This window comes from Apostichopus japonicus, chromosome 13 (assembly GCF_037975245.1).
Source record: "Apostichopus japonicus isolate 1M-3 chromosome 13, ASM3797524v1, whole genome shotgun sequence".
Lineage (NCBI taxonomy): Eukaryota > Metazoa > Echinodermata > Holothuroidea > Aspidochirotida > Stichopodidae > Apostichopus > Apostichopus japonicus.
In genome coordinates, this window is record NC_092573.1 from 6105699 (window position 1) to 6128810 (window position 23112).

General features: G+C 36.4%; 1 protein-coding gene across 1 annotated transcript; it reads right to left on the minus strand.

Annotated features, from left to right (window-relative positions):
• Nucleotides 1-421: 421 nt before the first annotated feature.
• Nucleotides 422-11300, minus strand: LOC139978413 (uncharacterized). The gene is made up of 3 exons (XM_071988626.1): nucleotides 11027-11300; nucleotides 9134-9275; nucleotides 422-2889 (listed from the first exon to the last, which is right to left on the minus strand). The coding sequence occupies exons 1-3, from the start codon at nucleotides 11171-11173 to the stop codon at nucleotides 1259-1261; spliced, it is 1920 nt and encodes a 639-aa protein (XP_071844727.1). The 5' UTR covers nucleotides 11174-11300; the 3' UTR covers nucleotides 422-1258.
• Nucleotides 11301-23112: the final 11812 nt, after the last annotated feature.

The following is a 23112-nucleotide window of genomic DNA, read 5'->3' on the forward strand; positions in this document are numbered from 1 at the left end:
TATATCAATGCCGGAACATAAGGTAAATCTAGTTTGCGAGAATGACTTCTCTACCTCCATAAAGGACCCAACGTGTATAACTAATTAATAAAACCTAAACTAAGCATCATGCGTTCATAGATTTTTCAAACAATGTTAAGCCCAATGTCTATAAGATTTACATATAGTAACGCAAATGATTCTGAAATGATTCTGAAAATATTGATCAAGATGGTTAATAAATACTCAGTTGATATATATATATATATATATATATATAAATATATATATATATATATATATATATATATATATATATATATATATATATATATATATATATTTATATCTATATATACATACATACATATATATATATATATATATATATATATATATATATATATATATATATATATATATATATATATATATAAACTGAGCATTTATTACAATAAATTTGAAGAAAAAAATTATTACAATAATACAGACATTAACAAACAGATCTACGCCTCAGGAATTCTTTCGTCATTTGTAACGGTCGTCGTCTGTGACATCGTCATCGGTGCAAGATAGTGACAACAGCAGGCATGTATATATGTGTCGTCTATGGCATGCCATGTGGGACAGACACCGCATAATATATCCGCGTATTAATTCGAATGTATACGCGTATACATATTACTGGCCAATCATAAGGCTTAAATATATCCACGTATTAATTCGAATATAAACATTTTTTAATTCGAATACATATGAGGCATAATTCGAATATATGCACGTATTAAAATTATGCTTTTGTCTAGATCAAGTACGGTACGTTTGGCCTGGGTGTACGTCAATTGAGACTAACTTTGTAATCTCTCATTTATTGATCTGGCGAGGCTACAATGTGTTAACTCTTGAAACTCGTTTGTGAAAGCTATAAGACATGCCAGTTATTGTCTGATTTAATACGCTTATATATTCCAATTAATTTCACTATATTCGTATTAATACGAGGATATATTATGCGGTATTTGTTCCATATGGCTTGCCATAGTCGTCGTATGTATTTGGTACATACAGCGCAATTTGTGTTTCTTGATATGATCTCTGAGGATGAAGGTCTATAACCTGTTATTTCTTACAGTAATTGGCTGGCAATGGTGACGATTATATCTTAATCGGCAAATTATGTACATTCAAGTTGTTTTTGTTGTTTTCTGGTCGGAAGTCTGTATTCATAGCTTGAAAAATCTGGCATTTTGAAAGTCACTTCACGCGTGTGCTCGGCATATTAACAAATATCAAAGAACTTCAATGCCATTGGAATATGGCCTTCTGATCTAAAATGACTGGACAATATGAGTGACACTCTGTTGTCATCAGTATGGGAAGCAAGTTCTTCCATTTCACGCTGGCCTATGACCATTTCTGTAGGACTTGGCAAAGAGCATCGTCTCTGATAATGTGATTCCTGGGCTAATGGAATGTAAAGTGGTGGTGGGTATTTTGACCTGCTTCCCTCATCTGTTCTAGAAGTTTCTATCTCAGCGATGTGCTCAATGGCGCTTCCCTCTGGGGCCTTTGTACGTCTTGACAACATTGGGAACTGTTCTTCGTTGGTGACACGCTTCGCACAGGAACTGTAGCGACAGACAACCTCGCTTTCTCCATCTACGACTGGTCGAATGTCGTCAAGAGATATGCTCTCGTAGATATGTTCGTTACTAAAAACGTCCTCACATGCACCTAAAGACAACAACGACATGCAGTGCGTAAATCGCTGGGTTGCATCGCTAGGTAACCTGCGGCTTCTCGTACGGCGATGGATGGAGTTCATTTGACGACTCTTTCTGCGTAGAGATCGCCACTGCGTTGCACTTGGGAAGATGGTTTCCCTATGAACCGACAACCTCGAATCGTTTCGTCGTTGGTTTCCTAAGGAATCGTACGGTTTCGATTTCATCACATTGGAAAGGAATCGATCACGTCCGTACGTAAATTCAGAGTCTAATCTATGTCTTCGTGAGTAAACATTGATGTCGGTATCGAAGCGAGTTGATAGTCTGTCGTAAGGTTGTCCAACACCAGGATCGTATGATCTACCACAGAGAGGATCCCGATAAACTGAGTATGTCGTCTCATTGGTATATATGTCACCTCCTAACGCTGATGTGGACAAAGGATGACTTGTGTTATGATACAATCCACCATCTGATACCGACAACTTTCTTTGCTGTGGTAGTTGAGCTGTAGAAAGAAGTTGTTCGTGGGGTGACCTTGAGCTGTTAATTAATATGCTTCTATCATAGTATGAATGTGACCTTTGTCTATCGAAGTTGACAATAACATTTCGTGACGTCTTACATGATCGAGTTGCCTGACCAATGCCATTCCGAGGATGTGCCACTACTTGCAGCTCCATTTCGTCGATCGGTTGGCTGCTCGGTCGGTTCTCATAAACGGGTTGTTCTCGTGTGATAATGCGACACTTAGACATAATGTATCTAGCATTGCCAGCCAGAAACGAGCAAAGAACAATGAAGAAACCAAAAATACAGAGCAATGTAACATTGATGGTTACTAGGTTAGAGCTCGCATCAGCTACGTCATACGTATTTGTGGTATTTGCCATTTTTGATGACGTAGAAGTAATATCGTGAATGTCTTTGTCTCCCAGCTCACCGTTCTGATATTTGTAGCCAGTAGGATCATTTGAACTCGCCGTCAGAGTAGATGATTTTAGAGTAGCTGAGACTGTTACGGTAATGCCCGCAGATCCGTTCAACTTCGCTGCTTCAGTTACAGCCTGGACTACTTTAATATGCGCACGTACAAAGCAGGAGCTACCCGAGCAGGACACCCTGCATTCAATGTTGGTATTGTTCGAAATAGTCAGAGAGTTGCTTCCTTGACCTCGGTAATCTGAATAAGACGAAAAATAAAGAGATGAATGACATCATTTTATGAAAGTGATCTAAATGAAATTTAAATTATCCAAAATACCTACACCTATACACATCCCACCTCCCACCTCTCTCATCCAAATTTCGTCAACACAATCAGAATAATTAGTATAATAAGTTGATTTATACATGTGAATGTTATAATACTTTTATATCATGCTTCTGCTTTGGTTGTTATTAATAGTGTATTATTTTTTTCATGCTCTTAGTTCGAACTTGATCCTTCAGCACTTGGTTTTTATTCAAGAAAGCCGTATATATAGATTTTCATTTCTTTAAATATACATGTATCATTAAGTTAAGCATGGAACTGTGGCCATGAAACATTGGTGTAAATAAAGTGTACATCACAGCTTAATAGAGAGAATAGGACAGTCCAAACGAAAAAAACCACAACAACAACAATTCAAAGACATAAGAATACATGTCCCAAATAAGGACAGATATGTCGCCATTTGAGGAAGAAAGAAGATAGGTCCTGAGAAATATACCTCCCAATTGCAACACTATTTGCCTATCAATAAGACGTACTATAAATGTAGAACAATTTTGTACCATGTTTATTAGCCTTTACCTGATTTTCATATCAGAAAAGGAGTTATTAACCCATTACGGTTATTATTACCCACTGAGGTTTTATTCAATTCGTAATACAATAATAGATGAAATACTTCGTTTAAAACTTCCCAACGGGCTATAGAGCATGCATGATATTCTGACATTAGAGCCAGTGGAATTTTACCAGCTAGAGTACCAATTGGAGAGAGAGAGTTAAAAAATACCTTTACTTTATTTGAGAAATTATATCTAATCATCTCCATTTCACCAACAGAAAAGAATGACTACACACTCCTTGTTTCCTGTTTCATTATTATCAAGATTTCAGTTACGATAAACACGTAAGCGTGCATGGAATGATATGTCTTTCCTGTGAAGAATCTACTCTCAGAATAAAACAACGATACATAGAACTTACATACAGAGCCACGATAGCTGTCAACTGTGGTTCAGAGCCTATACAGGCTTCATAGTTCAAGTTACGATGAATTAGATATTCCAGTTCTTTCCCCTTGTGTTCAAAACCGACTTCCATGGAACATGCACAACTTACTGAGATGGAACACATATAAAGCATAGCCTACACATCGTTTGATTCGAAAAGGTTACTCAATTGTGTTTCAATACGTTGACTGCATTAATATCTCTATCAATTCGAATACTTGATGTCCCATTGACTTATAATACGCAATCGTCCCTAATTGAAGTATCTATAACTCAGTTAATGGGTCGATGTGTTGTGAAAGTGTAAGTATGTAACGTCATCTCTATGCAAGGGTGACGAAATAACCATTAAGATAAACTGATCTTTATATAGGTTTAGTGTAGTATTTTATAGCTTAGCGAGCTAAAATTATCATAACGTATATACGCAATAATAACCCACTGAACAACACAATAGCAGAAGAGAAAAAGCATGCGGGGATCGTCAGATCACATTCGATATTTGACGCTAGGTCTCTGTGTATATCTAATCAAATGCCATATGTTGTAAATCAGGTTTAGCTGTGATTGAAGCATCCCACCATATCGACCTTCTTGGGTACGAGAAGATTGCAGATCAGATTTAGCTTGCCTCGTGTGAATGAAACATTACACCATATCGACCTTCTTGGGTACGAGTAGGTTGTAGATCAGGTTTAGCTTGCCTGATGTGAATAAAGCATTACACCATATCGACCTTGTTCGGTACGAGTAGGTTGTAGATCAGGTTTAGCTTATACCTCATGTGATTGATGCATTACACCATATTGGCCTTGTTGGGTACGGTAGGTTGTAGATCAGGTTTAGCTTGCCTCATGTGAATAAAGCATTACACCATATCGACCTTGTTGGGTACGGTAGGTAGGTTGTAGATCAGGTTTAGCTTACCTCATGTGATTGGAGCATTACACCATATTGGCCTTGTTGGGTACGGTAGGTTGTAGATCAGGTTTAGCTTACCTCATGTGAATGAAGCATTACACCATATTGGCCTTGTTGGGTACGGTAGGTTGTAGATCAGGTTTAGCTTACCTCATGTGAATGAAGCATCACACCATATCGACCTTGTTGGGTACGGTAGGTTGTAGATCAGGTTTAGCTTACCTCATGTGAATGAAGCATCACACCATATCGACCTTGTTGGGTACGGTAGGTTGTAGATCAGGTTTAGATTGCCTCACGCGAATGAAGCATCACACCATATTGGCCTTGTTGGGTACGGTAGGTTGTAGATCAGGTTTAGCTTACCTCATGTGAATGAAGCATCACACCATATCGACCTTGTTGGGTACGGTAGGTTGTAGATCAGGTTTAGCTTACCTCATGTGAATGAAGCATCACACCATATCGACCTTGTTGGGTACGGTAGGTTGTAGATCAGGTTTAGCTTACCTCATGTGAATGAAGCATCACACCATATCGACCTTGTTGGGTACGGTAGGTTGTAGATCAGGTTTAGCTTACCTCATGTGAATGAAGCATCACACCATATCGACCTTGTTGGGTACGGTAGGTTGTAGATCAGGTTTAGCTTACCTCATGTGAATGAAGCATCACACCATATCGACCTTGTTGGGTACGGTAGGTTGTAGATCAGGTTTAGCTTACCTCATGTGAATGAAGCATCACACCATATCGACCTTGTTGGGTACGGTAGGTTGTAGATCAGGTTTAGCTTACCTCATGTGAATGAAGCATCACACCATATCGACCTTGTTGGGTACGGTAGGTTGTAGATCAGGTTTAGCTTACCTCATGTGAATGAAGCATCACACCATATCGACCTTGTTGGGTACGGTAGGTTGTAGATCAGGTTTAGCTTACCTCATGTGAATGAAGCATTACACTATATCGACCTTGTTGGGTACGGTAGGTTGTAGATCAGGTTTAGCTTACCTCATGTGAATGAAGCATTACACCATATCGACCTTGTTGGGTACGGTAGGTTGTAGATCAGGTTTAGCTTACCTCATGTGAATGAAGCATTACACCATATCGACCTTGTTGGGTACGGTAGGTTGTAGATCAGGTTTAGCTTACCTCATGTGAATGAAGCATTACACCATATCGACCTTGTTGGGTACGAGTAGGTTGTAGATCAGATTTAGCTTATACCTCATGTGATTGATGCATTACACCATATCGATCTAATGTGTTAGAGTGTTGCTCTTCTGTTTTTAGTCTAATGGAATACCAAACGAGACTATTTTAGTTTAGGAAGAGGGCGATTCTTTTACTAGGAAAGAACTTAGGAAAGAACTTCCTAAATCTATACTGAGCTTCCCTTCTCAACTAACCCACCGGCACCGTGGACCCGTTACGGGTCAAGGCTCCTTGAAACGAGTCTTTAGACTTCTTGAAAGAACCACTAGTTCCTGGCACAATGCTGTGACATCCTTTCCTTCGCCTCTCTCCACCTCTCTCTCTATCTGTCTCTCTTATTTCTTTAAAGTTAGAAGATGGCTCATGTATACGTATAGATAATTTCAACAGCAGTATACTGTATACGTTTATACAGAAGTCACGGTAGGTATAGGTTAAACTGGAAACTTATGTCATTTGTATGGTACCACACAATTGAAAGAATACTTTTAGTTTCTGCAAGCATGGTCAAACAATATTAACTGAATATGAAAAATATCGTAAGTAATTGTCAGAACTGCATGGGCTGCACGTGCGCATTGTTCAGTCATCCTTCATTCCCTCCTATTCTCTATACAGCAATCTGTAAACGTACTCTGAAATTCAGTTATAAGACACTTATCTGACATTCCACGTGTCTTGCATTTACTAGGAAATACTCGTGGACAAGTTCATATTGCAAGGGTTACTCTATTGCAACTGTTCATGAAAAACAAACAGACTATTGTATTCAAATCAAAAGTAAACTGTTGGTTCCATTGTTAGATGTTAACCAACTGAAACTAAAACTTATTTTCTAGTTATAACTGAGAACACAGTTATATCAGAAGATAAGAAATTAATACGGAACCGTAGAAAGGACATGTAACTTGACGTTTTGATGAGATTCAGCAACTTTCAAAATTGACATTTTGACGACATATTCTAAAACGTCAAAATGCCGAAAATCTGAAAATTTACCTTTTTGTGGAGATGCATCAACTCCTCATGATGATAAAAATTGACGTTTTGTTGAGCTGCATCTCGCCGAAACGTCAATTTTCAGATTAGTGTCATTTTGACGAGTGAGTACCTCTCGACAAAACGTCAATTTTCAATTTTGTATCACTTTAATGAATTAGTATGATGTAGTCTAAACGTAAAATTTAAGATTTTCGCCATTTTGACGAGATAATGCATCATTCCAATTCCATTTATTTGATCATATTGATGATTTGATATTGGCAGACAAAACGCCAATTTTCAAATTTCTTGTCATTCTGTCGAATTGTTGCATCTCGTCAAAACGTCAATTGACATGAGCTTTCTACGCTTCCGTAGATTCAAGTGTAACACATCAGTTAAATAGACTGCAGTGAGCTCTATCCTTTCCCGTCGATATTACAATAACGTTGCCTTCACTTTCAATTGTTATCAAACTTTTACAAAGGCGGATTTACTACAGGCAATGAAATTGTCACGATAGAAACCGGAGGACAGCGTATACAGGGTCTTCCAGGAATATAACTATTAAACTCATTTCAATTGACCCATAAATCACGTGTTAGAAAGTTTACAGAGTTATAATTAGAGATGATATATTTTGAGGATCTATGCGGGCTTCGATTAACAATAATAATAATAATAATAATCCTTGTGTAACCCTTCTTTAGTACGTCTTCACTGAAGCCCACACTTCCGCGATCTTGCCTTAGTTTGGCACGAAAGCTCTGCAAACTCCAAACATTATCTGTTCATGGAGATATTTGTTTGTTCGACTTCCAATCACGCACTTAACTTATTTTTATTCCCCTACTTCGATATCCAGCCACTCTCTAAAATCAACATAGTCGATTTACGATGTTTCCGTTATTCCTATAGCTCTCCATATATAGGAAGTGTATTCGATAATCAAGTGCAGTATAAATATTTTACAGAATACGTATACAGGCCAGAGTAGCTGTGTATAGCTTTACTTACAATACAAGCGTTATGCAGTGATATCAATAACACATCAAGCTATTTCACATGATGTTCAACCACTTCCTCTGCCCCGACTGAATTGAGAGAGGGTGGGGACGTTAAGAGGCAGTTATTAAACTAAGAAGACAATGTCGTGCAAATCACACTTAAGCAATACCAGTGGCGTATTCAGCGGAGGGGGGGGGGGGCAGGGACAGAGTGCCACCAGAAATTTTTGGGACACGATGTGCGACGGTTCAAAATCAAAAGGAGCAATAAAAAAATCTAAATGTATTCGAACCTGGGGGATGGGGCCGATGATGGGGGAAGGGGGGACTACTAAAGAGAATGAACGATCTCCTAAAAATTAGGTGTGCTACGCGGGCGGGTTGCAGTGTCTCTCTGAGTGGCCATGTATTTGTATTCACATATATATTTTTTTTTACATATGTGATAACACCGGATGGTTTTAGACCGCAGGCGCGTACATTATTTTTTCGTTGTTACTCCAAAATTGGTAAAGTTTTTGTACCAAAAAAGGAAAATGTTGGCACACGAAAGTAGTTTAAAAATGGAAATGAGAGCACCATTTTCGAAAGACAAAAGTACCCCCTCCACCCAGGACGGCGATCCACCGCTATGAAAATTGGGACAGAAAATTGACTTTGCCCCTCCCCCACACCAAAACCCTGGCTACGCCACTGAGCCATACACTGCCTAATACGGTAAAAATCCGATCTTAAACCTTTTCATTTGTTTTAAGCTGGAGGAGGTTGTGAATTTATGATATGACGGGGCGGTGATGTGCCATGCCAATTGCATTAAGAACATGTAGGGTACCATTAAACTTGAACAGAAAAAAAAAAATAACTATTGCGATATACATAGATTATTTCTTTTTTTTTCAGCATGGAACGTAAACAGTGGTGGACGATTGGTGTACCCACCACATTGACGACCACATGCTTGTGTCAGAACGAGTTTTCATACCGTTCTTCATCAATGTTGAATGGTTAATATAGAAGGCCCTTTCAGTGACGTCCATTAACGTGGTGTTAAGAATATTTCTTGACACCTACCTTGACTGTCAACGGTGATTGTCGAAGTACAACCCTTCTTTGTAATGCTGCCACATGTAACATCGACAGCATTAATTTGGTCCTCCTCAACTGCACAATTTTCAGTTATAGCTGACTTTGATTGACTACTCTTGCGATGGTACTGTAGATAAACATTCAAACAATACATCAGGAATTAATAGAATAGCTCAGACGTTTTTTTATATTGATACGATGAAATTTAACTAAAACCTTTACTCCTATGGAATACTCCTTTTGTCCAGAATTTGCGATATCAGTTTATATAAATCGAAATATCTTAGCAAAATTGAGTTCCCGTTTTTAGTCCTGACGTCATAATTAGAAAAGGATTCTTTTAAGGCAAGCAATGAACAGCTAAGAACATGTGCAACATGTTGATGAACTTCAATAATACTTTGAACAAGAGGGGGCAACCACATGTACTTGTGGGGGGATCCATCCCCTCAGACCACTCAACTGAAGTAAATAGCATATTAGCACCCACATCCGTCACCCCAGCCCCCCCCCCCTCTCCCCCATCTTTTCCGCGTGTTTAAATTGGTGCGATCACTCATAGTTATAGTCAATTGTTAACCTATGAGTCGTGATTGGTTTTTAAATGTTTACGATATGCTTAGGTATTAATATTATATGAAAAATGCTTTATCAACTATATAACTTCCCTTTAAACTTCATTATGATTAGCCATTAAATGAATTTGAAGTAGTATGTCGCTTTTACGATAGGCAATTGACAAATGGTGAAAAGATGTTTACTGCTGGCACGATATTGGCAGTTTAAAGGAACAACACAGTAATTAAAACCGGATGAAAAACAGTGACTAATTAATTTCATTTTTGCTATAAATCATTTGTTGGAAGGTTAATTTGAGTTTTAATCTCTTGTGAAATTAAAACTGACCATTCTTCACATTTAGAGATTATAAGAAGTAATATAATGACATTTAAATGGACTAAGTCTGTATTGTGAAGGTGATTCTTTCGCAAAAGTTTCGAAAATATTTCTGATTCTTTAGGCGAAACCACATACTATAAGCAACGTGTTACGCGAAGATATGAATTTTTCAAGTGTTGTGATATATTGTCTAAACATCTGGCAACAGGATTATGGATGATGTCATCAGGGAACTTCAGCTGAAAATATCTTTCTTTTTTTCTTTACAATTTATCAATCATTTATCAACAGAGGGGAAGTGATATTTCTACAAAAAAGATACATTTTGATGAAATTCGACGTACATTGAACGAAGAAGCTAAGTAAGCATTTTAAATGGATCAAGTTTCAAGGTCAAATCAACAAGAAGATTGTAATAGCCAAAGCTTTTAAAGAGCATTTACTTTGATGACATCACAGAGCCCCTAATGTGATCCAACTTCCTGATGACATCACAGACCCCCCACTGTGATCTAACTTCCTGATGACATCACAGACCCCCACTGTGATCTAACTTCATGATGACATCACAGACCCCCTACTGTGACCCAACTTCCTGATAACATCACAGACCCCTACTGTGACCCAACTTCCTGATGACATCACAGACCCCCTACTGTGACCCAACTTCCTGATGACATCACAGACCCCCTACTGTGATCCAACTTCCTGGATAAGTTGTAGGTTTAAACAGTCAAAATTAGGTATATATCCAACCAACCAATAGTTAAGTCTTCCGCTCAAAGAAATTGGCATTCCTTCATACAAGGATACAAAACGATATTTTTGTCTTCTTAGTATAATTACAACATTGACATCAGTTCATGAAACATGTAACATATAGATATTATTTGTAAAATATTATTTGACTTATAATGCAGAAAAGCCTGCACACCAAATGAATATTGTAATCGACCAGTAAATGACAATGTTACTTACCTTGCATAACGATCTCTTAGAAGAGTCGACAACATTTAAGGCGCATCTGAAACGCTCATATTCAATAGCTAGTGATCCTTCATCTGTAAATAACACAACAGAAATAAGAAAATAAAACAGAATATTGTAGAGGAAGAGAGATGTCATTGTATCAGACCGTTCTCAGAGGTTTTTCTTTCTTATCTCCCGCCTTTAAATATAAAAACTTCGAATGGAAATGTCATAAGCTTTTGACATCAAGCGTCTAGTTGCAATAATAGCTTAACACCTCTGTTCAAACTACGTCACGGATTTCGAGTCCATTCTTTTAATGAGTGATTAATCAATAAATTAACTTTCGATTCGGTTGTTGTAAAAAGTTGACTTTCTACATACGTAGATTCTGTAGATAAAGAAAAAAACACAAGTTGATATTCCAAAATGCTGCTTTTCCTTTCACTTGTGTAATTGTAATTTAGTTTGCTGTCCTTCACATGAACAACATTGATAACTGTTTTTGCCTTTATTCGTTATTGCATTCCATTGATATGTTAATATTTTCCGACGTAATAGCTAATAGCCTTAAAAGCCCTAAACGTTTAGCCCAAAAAAACTTTCATCGGAGTTTTTCTCCAAAGCACTATTTTTAATTTTTCAAATGAAAATTGCTTTCGTAATGATATAATTTAGTAGTAATACGGAAGTAATATTTCTTATCAATTTAACATTTCATATCATTTCAGCATCTTCTCAGATATGTGATCAAAATATTCACAGAATGATGTTTTTTCCAGTTGGAACATAATCGCTAAGCAAATTCTCTGTATAAACATGCATGCAGTGTTTTACACTTATTTTACATTCTATTCACTTACATTTCTCGTGTTTCTTCTAATTATTTTCTCTTATTATTTCTCAAGCATACTATACTTATTAGGTATTATAGTCTATTTTCGTGTAATAACTGAACCATGTGATAGTATAATTCCCTAAATATATATATATATATATATATATATATATATATATATATATATATATATATAGTGTGTAAGTCAATGTAACTGTCGACCTAAGGTATGATCCATAGTTATATATATATATATATATATATATATATATATATATATATATATATACACATATATATATATATACATATATATATATATATATATATATATATATATATATATATATATATATACTTTGGAAAGGAAAATAAGCGAGCTATGGTATTCAATTTTGTAAAGATAGATTACATTTGATAGGCCTATATCTCCTCAAACACGTTTGTTTATATATATATATATATATATATATATAGTGTGTAAGTCAATGTAACTGTCGACCTAAGGTATGATCCATAGTTATATATATATATATATATATATATATATATATATATATATATATATATATATATATATATATACATATATATATATACATATATATATATATATATATATATATATATATATATATATATATATATATATATATATATATATATATATATATATATATATATACTTTGGAAAGGAAAATAAGCGAGCTATGGTATTCAATTTTGTAAAGATAGATTACATTTGATAGGCCTATATCTCCTCAAACACGTTTGTTTACTGGTCAATTCATTTCGTTTATGGGTCTTAACTCCCCTGTCATTTTGAAAACAAAAAACAACGATAAATTCCATGAAATAGAGAGAGTATAGGCCTGTATTATTTAATGATTATTTAATGATATACATTTACAACAGCCCCTGTACTTTAGCCTACTTACAACTGCATCAAGAACTCACACGTAATCGATTTATATCCGGCATAGGACAACTCAACTGGGAAATTGTCGGAGTCAGTGGCCGAGAGTCATTGGCATCCAACAACCTGCATCACACACCGTATTACTTATTAATTATTAACATACATTTCCGTAGCATTGGCGGGAAATGGCTGAAAGCGTGGGAATCCTCCAAACACGTTTCTCATTGTAATCTATCTAGTGATTTCAATGAATGGTTAAAATGAAAGTGACGAAAGTTTCCAAATCATCCTGATTTAACAAGTTCACACAACTACAAAATTCAAACTTCTAAATGAGACCGAGTCCATAAAAGGTTAATGACTACCGCCATCACTCTATGAATACTTCGAAGAGTATAGGTATCGCACCACAATTAGAGTGGCGCACGTCCGCCTGAGAGGTTAACCATTGTCGGAAAATAGCCCTAAAGTGCCCTACTATATTAATTTTTGTTTGGCATTTTCTGAGTCATCAACGTTCTTTTTGATGATTGAATGTTAAACAGGATGAAATAAAAGACTGGTGGGTCTATAAATCTGGAGGAATGGAGGTGATTTAAGGTGTTTTAGAAAATCTTGGATGAAACAAGAAGATTCCACAGCGACAACTGGCTGATGAGAAGGGGAGCACTACGATAAACTTTAATTCTAAAAGGTCATGGTGGCAAAAGTTGAATGTTTTCATGATAGCTCAAGCCATTATCTATCATATGGTTGGGTAAGACATGTCAGTTGAAAACTTCTATCTATGCTCTATCGGCCTTGGAAAGTGACGAGTTTAGTGTGTAAGTCAATGGGAGCAATTAATTGTGGTGGGGTACCATATGTAAGCCACGGAGGTAATAAATACTATGACCAGGCAAACATTCCCTCAAGATAAGAGTATTTCGGTCTCCTGTTTAAGGGGAGGAGGGGTAGATCCTTAAATACCGCTCTTAATAGCAGATGTTTTCGTTTGGTCGATAACTTAACCAGAACTTTATTTCTCAAAATAATTTTGCAATTTATCGAAGGATAAGAGACTCTCTTACTAGTCTTATTTAACCCAGTTAAAATTAATGAACCAGTCTAATTTAATGAAGCTTCTATTCCGTGCCAACATAATATAAGATCGCGGAAGCTTAGGAACTTCACTACTATGGGATATTAGTATTAAATAATTGAATACTTTGTTAAAGGTCAACTCAAACATACATTTCAAATAATGCCTAGTGTTTAAGAAAAAGTCACCCAAAATAGAGCATGGGTACGTCATATACTGCGCATGATCCGGTTATTAAAGGTTGGTGAGCAATCTACTGTGTTCTGGTTACACATTGTGACATGATGTACCTGCTTTGAAATGGCTATATGAGAAACACCGGATATATGGTTTTTATGCGGTGTATGTTCTTAACTATACCTCAAAAATGTTTATACTTTCACTTTAACATTTCAACACATTTGGCTTAACGACTACCTCCTATTTCTTGCATATAACGTTCACATGAACCTTGCATCATACTTGGTAATTTTCAAATAACCTAGTTTCATATATGCCATAGAGATATATAATTGCGATTCAACTTCCTTCCGTAGTGGTTTTGTATTCTCATTTTGTATATAATTGCCTATCATATTTGCAATTATACCATACAGGTCCATTGCATAGTAGCAATACGTGCATATCGCTGTCTGCATTCACTACCGTCCATGATCCAATACAAATTTACAACAAACAGTTTGCTCAGGATTCAAGAAAACAGAAACTCAACTATCATCTTAAGTTTGTAATATAGAGATCCCGGTGATGAATACCCCGACCCCCCCCACCACCCCTCACCCAACCAAAAAACGAAGAGAAACCTTTCTCCATTCAGTTTGGATATTTTTGAAATTTACTGTGAATCGTGTATTGGAGCTGTCTGTTCGTAGATCTGTGACGTCATAGTGCCACTAGTGTCTCAAGGCATTTACTTCCTCTTTGCTTTTCTTTTCATATTTCCAATGTAGAATGTCAACAGCCAACACACACACACGAATTAAACACATGTGGCTAGATGACGTCATACTTTAGACTTGATCAAGTCCTCGTCCTTATGTACTACGGTACATTAAATCTGCACCACTGTACCGCCATTAGTTTACTTCAACACTCAAGCCATGAAAATTATAAACTTCGATTATCTCAAATTATGTAAAAACTTCTGTGTGCAATTCCATTTTTTTTTTTTTTTTGCTAATCACTTACTGAGATAAACACTTGGGGCAGTTCGTTAGCTGAACTGAAATATATTCCACCCGATGTGCAATGGAGCTGGAACATAAACAAATATTGATTGGTCTTCTCATATCATAACGTAATATTTTCATTAACATATTCAGTTAGCTAAGATTATTCTCCAACAACTTCCATAAAGAGGACGCTCGTTCACTTTAATGTGCAGAGCCGTATATAGAGATATATACGGCTCTATATACGGCTCTGTTAATGTGTGCACAGCCCGTACACAGAGATACACAGAACAGCAATTACAAATAACGTATTGAATATGCTGTGTCCGGAACATTTTGTTAAACTGTCGCATGCAAGACTTAGCTGTGTTCGTATTCCGAAAGCCAGAAAATAATATGCGTAGTCAATTCAAACTGAAATGGCTTATATCGAAGCTACTATACAGAGCATGTCTCTCAACCTCCAACTTGTGATTTTTTACACATTGGGCAACGTAAATTGTAACGAATGGCTTTTTGAATCTTGAAACTCGTCGAACCCTTGCACACAATACCACCCGATGCCCCCCCCCCACCCGTCCCCATCCCGTCCTAAGATATAGCAAAATGTGATTGAGAAATGAAAACAACCTACGAAAGTTGACAAACGGGGAAATTGCACTTCACACATATTATTATTATTATTATTATTATTATTATTATTATTATTATTATTATTATTATTATTATTATTATTATTATTATTATTGATTAATAGCGCCATCGATTAGGACACAGAATACATGTAGGTACTGTATATGTTCATTAAGTTGGGCAAAACATTTCGTGTTCATGTTCAACTGATAAAGGTCATTCTGAAATATGAAGAGGTGATTATGAGAATCGATAGCTCCTGATTTATTCCGAGAGTTAAAGCTCAACAGAATTGCCCCCAAATTTAGCATGCTGAAAACTTACTAATATATTTCAAAATTTCTTTCCTGGGGGCACTTCCTCTGCAAATTACTCTCAGTTAATGAGGAATGTTCAGTGAGATATTCAAATGTGACCGTTTTCAAGCTTTTCTAGCATATATAGGTCTCCAAAGCCGGGGACCTCTTCAGCCGAAAAAAAGGAGTCCAGTTATGATCAAAAAAAGAAAAATATAATATTATTGTTTCATTAAACGGTCTTGCGAACTTGAACTCTGACCCTATCTATGGCTCTTCTCCATAATCAACATAAATGTACCTTTAATCAAAGGAATAACGAGAGATTCTCATTAAATGGCATTGCAACCGATCTCTGATAAAGAATATCCACGTAATTTGGGAAATACATTTCCTTTTGCTTGTTTTTTTTTTAATTTTGCTCTAACAAATGCAACATTTGACATTCCAACGAACTGCAATTGAGAAATAAAGGCGCTTGCATTTTGAATCTACGGAGGAGTACAAGAGACATTACTTTATCGACTTACACACGTCGTCGCCCTGAAAGATTATATGTGCGTATAATGTTAATGTTCATCACCGTTGTAGGTTATATACCAGCTCAATTGACAATATATGTAATAATTACAAATTCGCCGTGCGCATGCTTCTGGATGGATACCGTCTATGGGTGCTCTGTTGTCACATGTATATGAAATTTAGAAAACATCGCTTGGTTGAGTTATAGAATTTCTACCAAATAATGACTTAACAATGTAAATCTAGGTTCTGAGCAGCAGAGTTAGTTTACGTCATTATCAATATAGCCTTAAAAGAATATTCCAGACATTCGGCATATTTTAAAGATGAATATAATGAAAACCGGAAATATATAAGTTTAAGGCAGCAAAAGCCATAAAAGTTAGGTTATTTCATTTGATTGTGAAACAAAATCTTTCATTTTCATGTGAATATAAATCACGACCAAAAGGCTTAAAATGAGAATTTTCAACATTTCGATTTTACTTTCATTTGAAGTGACAATTGAAAACTACGCAAACTTAGTCGGATAAATTGCCCCTATCGAAAATGAATAAAAATCTATGCATTTGGGTTTTTTTTTTTTCTTTTTCGGCGAAGGTGAAACCGATTCTGTTGTATACTTTTCAACAACTACGAACTTTTTTCTTTGTGATAGGATAAATTTAGCTTTTACGAAGTTGAGTTCACAGGATGTATACTCCAATAACAAGGCCTACTTGGGTTATTACTGTACCTCTATTACTATACATAAAGGATCGTACTCCCTGCATGGACTACCTTTAAATAACTCCCATTTTACCTGATCGTTATAGGTTTTTTATTCAGAAATATGATTAGGTCATGACAGATTTCTCAACCGGGACTGACCCCCCCCCTCCCCCCATCCCCGTTAAGCTAACCTTGCAGGCCTGAAATAGACGGCACGAAAGACATTTGTTACTGCTTTATGGCTTTATGCATGATCAAGTTGATTATATTATTGTCAAAGTATGGATAATTTCCTTCATTAATCATGAGATATTTAAATCCCACATCAAGGAAAATAAGATAACATGTTACGGCGTCGAGTTCCGACCATTGATTGATTTCGTTTACATTTTCTTCATCGACAGCACACAACAGCACACAAAGATAATAAGACCGGTAAAAGTACACACACACAGACACACGCATACAGACACAAAGGAAAAAGTGTAAGCAAAAGGGCACAGAATTTCGCGGAAATGAATAATATAGAAAACCAATTGTAACGAACATTACAATTTGTTATGTCAAAGCAGTTTAAGATATATAGTCACTCATTATTTCTGGTTTGATAACGAAGTTCAAGGTCGCTACATTTTATTTTGTGATTCGTGCAAAATATACCAATTGTTGATATTTCTAGAGACTATAGGCTATCTATATGTACATCAAATGAAATAATCGATTTAGCAACATGCCATTCTAGTATATCTCTCGATTGATGGCACATTATGGCCGTGTATATCAAACCGAGCCATCAATAGAAATTCCACCCCCCTGCTTCTCCCTTCCCCACGTCTTCTCTCCACCATACACTGAAACAAAAATGAGCTTGTTTGATGGTACCAACATCTTAGTGCAATCTGTAAGTTGGGTTTGTGCAGATAAACAGATAAAAGTTCTTATATAGATGGGGACATGCTTTGCATTACTTAGATTTGCGTGCATGCACTGGTTGTTACTATACCCCCTATGGGAGGTCCCCAAATGGGGACACGTAAATGTTGTGCACTTTAGTGCCCTAGGGAGGGACTGTATCAATTCTGCGCAGATATGCATGTGTGGCTGTGACAGGACTTACCAATAACCAGATTTTAAATGCGGTAGCAATTGTCGTGTGAGAATGCCTTGCACGGCCTTGATACAAACTTTCCAATCTTCAACTTCAACTGTTTAACATTATCTTTCAATTTACGTGTATACCGGGCCTACTCTCATCATGACCAGCTTTCTTGCGTTCATGACTTTCGATACTATGTGATACTATACATTAATATGTTAGCTGATTGATTACCCGTATTTGATGAAATATCATTTCATCAAAGTGGAGAAAAAGCCGATAAGGTTAAAATGTTCATGTTTTCTTTTGCTTGGATTTTTTTTTATTAATAATATACAAAAAAATTATAAAATGTTGGGAATCGAACTAATCCAACAAAATATTTGCGCAATAATGAACGTTTATATTTCAAAAGGAGGACGAAGACTAGAAGAGATCTTCATTTCCACTCATATCTGCTCTTTCTTCCTTTAATTTTCTTTCTATTGTTTTCTATTCAGGGTTACAAACTCCGTAAATACAAACAGGAAAGCCTGAGAAATTTAACAACGAAAAACAAACGATTTGATGTATTCTGTACCTATATTGCGCAATTACCTTACCCTGTACAATATTATTCTTATATTTCTTAATTTCGACATTACATTTTTGCCTCCCTTTGTCCTGAACATAGTCAAAACAATTAATCCATCAAGACACCATTCAAATTGTCGAAAAGACCCGGCCATAAAACAAATCGCCAATTTTATCGTGACTTCCTAAACAGAAGTCTTTAATGATATTGTTGTTGATTTTATTAATCAAGTGTTGGCTTGACCTTTTCACCAAAGCACTTTCGATGGTATTTTGGTCTTTTGTATTTTAACATTGCCCCACTCGGAGGTAAGTTGCATGAGTAATGGTCCATTTTAATTGCGCGCACTCGTGCGAACAATGTGGTGCCTATTGTTTATAGTAGACGTGTACAGAGGGATGGGGAGGCTGAAGACAAACTAACAACAAGAAAACAAATACAAAAAGTGTGCTCTTTACAGAGCACGTTAAATAATGTTTGGCAATCTTTGCTCAAACTTTTTGTATACTTGAAGAACCTTACAGTAACTTTTGTATATCTTAGTACCGCGTTGGATTTTGTTTTCGGTGTTGAAAAGAAAAAGAACACCATTTTTCTCGACCACAACAATGAGTCAATTGCAACAGCGCGAACCCTCTTCCACTGAACGGGTGAAGCCGCCGTGTGATTAGGGAGCTGGTGCTTGGTGTAATCGATGTTGCTCCTCGCACGGAGATAGAGCGCCATGTTAACATTTATTCAATTGTAAGAGATATCTTCAATTTAGTTCGAGATATCTGCAATTAATTTCAGATATCTCGAATTAAATTGAAGATATCTCTAATTATTTGAGATATCTTTAATTCAATTGGAGATATCAGAAATTGCATTTTCGATAACTTGAATTTTAGATAAGATAAATCAAATTGACTTTAGGATATCAAGAAATAGAGTAAAGATATCAATAAAGGAAACATTATTTAAGATATCAAGCATTCGAATTCGAGATATCCAAAATTCAATTCGAGATATCAAGCATTCAAATTAAAGATATGCAACTGAATTGAATTAGAGATATCAAGAATTAGAATTAGAGATATCCAAAATTCAGTTTCCTGTACACGTGACTTTCCTTCTTAAATGCAAGAACGCGAATAAGTAGTCTTAGCAGTACTTCCGCTTTCAATGAAATTTTCTGATTGTAAGGAAAATCGGGCAAGTTAAGGTAGATATCAAAAGAAGTCCTTGACATAAGTGAAATTATGGAAACCTTCGGCGGAAATCAAAGAAAATTCATGAGCTGGAATTCTAGATATATGACGGATATGAAAGAAAATCAAGGAACTTTGTTTATACATGGAGCGCAGAAAAACCATTTATTTATATGATTGGCCCATCATTGCCATGATATACGCATTCATAACACTCTCCGAAGCCTGCCTCTGCTGCTAGAATCTGCATAATATGCCCTTTGTGGCCCTTTTGAGTTTAAGAAATCTTACAAAATCTAAAGAAATTGTCAGGTCTATCTTAAGAAATGTGATTTTGAATTATGGAAGAACTGAATATAATTCCCGCCACAGTGCCAGTCTGCCAGACGCAGTCGGTTGGTTCGTTAGTAGAAAGGAATCGCAGTAATAGTAGTATTACTATAGTTAGCGTTACCCGTAAGGCCTAGCCTTGAAGGATTGGTTCAGGTGTCTGACATGTCTATCTTGTATGAAAAAGCTTAAAAAGACAAACAGAATAGTGAAGAAACTACCATGGTAGCATTTTCTGTTAAGGAGATATCACACTTTGAAGATTTCAAAATTTCTTTGCAAATGACTGGTGTAGAAAGACTAACTGTGAGGGTGTGATGTCACATCCTCACTTCCTTAACATGTGTCAATATATTTCATTAAAAAATAATTACATTTTTTTTCACAAATCTAAAAAAATATAATCAAACATTCTTCAGATGTTAAATCTCAAATACTTCACTTGACACATATGAGATCTCCTGACGTATCTTTTGGTTGTAAGTCATAAAATCTTACAAAATATTTTACTAAAATAACAAAGACTTTTCAGGAATGTAAGGATATGACGTCACAGCTAGTCTGATTTCAGCAGTTTCTACACAATCAGATGGAACTTTAAACTTGAATATCTCCTAAACGGTAAAAGATATTTGAATAATTTCTTCACTATTGGGTTTCTTTTATTGTCCTCTTTCATATAAGATAAACATTTGTGACACCTGAACTAATCCTTTAAGTGTAGTATCAGTAGCCTAGACCAATCTAGAAGTAGCCACCGTAGTTGAATATGCCCCGTTTTCCTGCCATGTATTGCCGATTTGGATGGCGCTCTGGTTGTTAGCGCTACCATTCGAATTATTGATTTCAAAGTGATTTAAATTATATTCGCGATATCTCTAATTCAGTTTTGGATATCTCGAAATCAATTTCTGATATCTCAAATATGGTTCAATTATTGATATCTGTTAATGAAATGGAAATATTTGTACATGAATTAGAAATATCTGTAATTATTGAATAAATGTTAAAATGGCGTTCCATACGCGCGACGTTGTTTTCCTTAAAATAATACCATGGCCAAAGTACCCTAGCATGCTTAAATTGCCATCGCTATACGGGTACATATTTGTGTATACGAAAACTGAGGACAGAGGGACGGTAGTCCTCCGTTACTCCGGGCATAAAATCACATGAATACGAGGGGGTGGGTGGGGGTGGCGACGGGAGAAAAATTATTTGGTTAAATGTGGAGATTACTCCGAATGAGTTTGTTACACTGGCTCCTCTTCTAGCTCAACTTCGAAACGGTTATGACGTAGGAATTTGCAGGTGCCACGACAGGCCAAGCCCTCAACTATCATTCGGTGGGTACTTGGACATATCTGCAGTTGAAAGTTCTAGCTTTAGCGAGCCTTCAAACTGACGAACTTAGTGTGAACGTCAAAGGAACGATTAATAACGTTCATCGTGTACTGAATGAAGGATGTTGGAATGAACTGAGGACGAACAATTGCAACCAAAGTACTAGTATCCCGATATTTAGTGAGCAAAACAAATATACGAGGTCTTGTGGGAAGACTAGTCGTTGTTGTGTAGGCCGTTATTCTTAATAATTCTTAATAACAGTCTACAAAACAAGCTTGTGACCGTATAACAGGTTGATGAACATATAGGCCTATCTTCATTTATTTCGTTCATTTCTTGCATCTTGAAAGGGTAAATTAATGCGGTAAAAGAAGGAACCCGTCATAATATTGTAACGGTTTGGAACATGCAGGGTGAAAAATAATGGATATGATGTTTGAACGTGTGTAGTGCATAATCCGGTTTAAACAATATTGTAATATGTTTAGCGCATGAATGTGCCTGTGGGTGTGTGTGGGTGCGTATGGGTGTAATTATGTGTGCGTGTTTGGTTTTGTTTGTTGATACTGCTATTGTTCTTGCTTTTGATTGTGGTTGTTTTCCCCTTTCTTGATTTTTATATGCGTCATTATGAATAACTATAATGTGTGGTTGTAAGTATTTACGTATATATTGGATAGTCATATAATGCCGCATATAGGCTAGTTCAGGGTTGTCCAACCTTTTGCAGAGGAGGGCCACATGGAATGATTATGAAGAAGGAGGGGGCCGCACAAACCCTACGCTCGATATTTTGCCCGAAGCCCAAGGCAGCAAACTGTGAGCACTGCGCGCGGATCGCACTGATTTATTTTCCTTCCTGATAAAACAGATGAATAAAGTCCAGCCGCCCCCCCCCCCCTCCGTTGAGAGAGTGTCACACAAACTGACTTGTATGCAGTTTTTTGGACCCAGAAGGTTCGAATGATTGATTAAATAGCTTCAAATTGTTATCAATAAATTTGCTCACTAAAATTTCGCATCGTAGAGCATCTCTGACGGGCCGGACGCAACCCTGCGGCGGGCCGGACTGTGGCCCGCGGGCCGTAGGTTGGACAACCCTGGGCTAGTTGCTTTGAACACACACTCGCACGCGCACACATATACACAATCATTAACTGCTAATAATTAGTGAGATTTTTCAAGTGAAGAAACTTTTCTTAAATTTTGTTATTGTTATTAAATGTTAGGTTTGTTTACTTTATTTTGAAGTCATAACATCTTTCGCCTAATCTCATCGTTCCTGCTACAATTTTTTTTTCTACTTAAGTGAACGATAATATGGGCTACAATAGCATTATTTCTATAGCTTTTCTGGTTGGAGACATTTCATCTTTAAAATATGCT

What these genes read in the sequence shown, in the direction of transcription:
- LOC139978413 (XM_071988626.1), bottom strand. Translation starts at nt 11,173, where the DNA reads ATGACATCTCTCTTCCTCTACAATATTCTGTTTTATTTTCTTATTTCT. An exon ending in CTAAGAGATCGTTATGCAAG is followed by an intron (nt 9,276 to 11,026) that starts GTAAGTAACATT and finishes GTTTATCTACAG; the next exon opens with TACCATCGCAAGAGTAGTCA. An exon ending in AATCACCGTTGACAGTCAAG is followed by an intron (nt 2,890 to 9,133) that starts GTAGGTGTCAAG and finishes CGTCTTATTCAG; the next exon opens with ATTACCGAGGTCAAGGAAGC.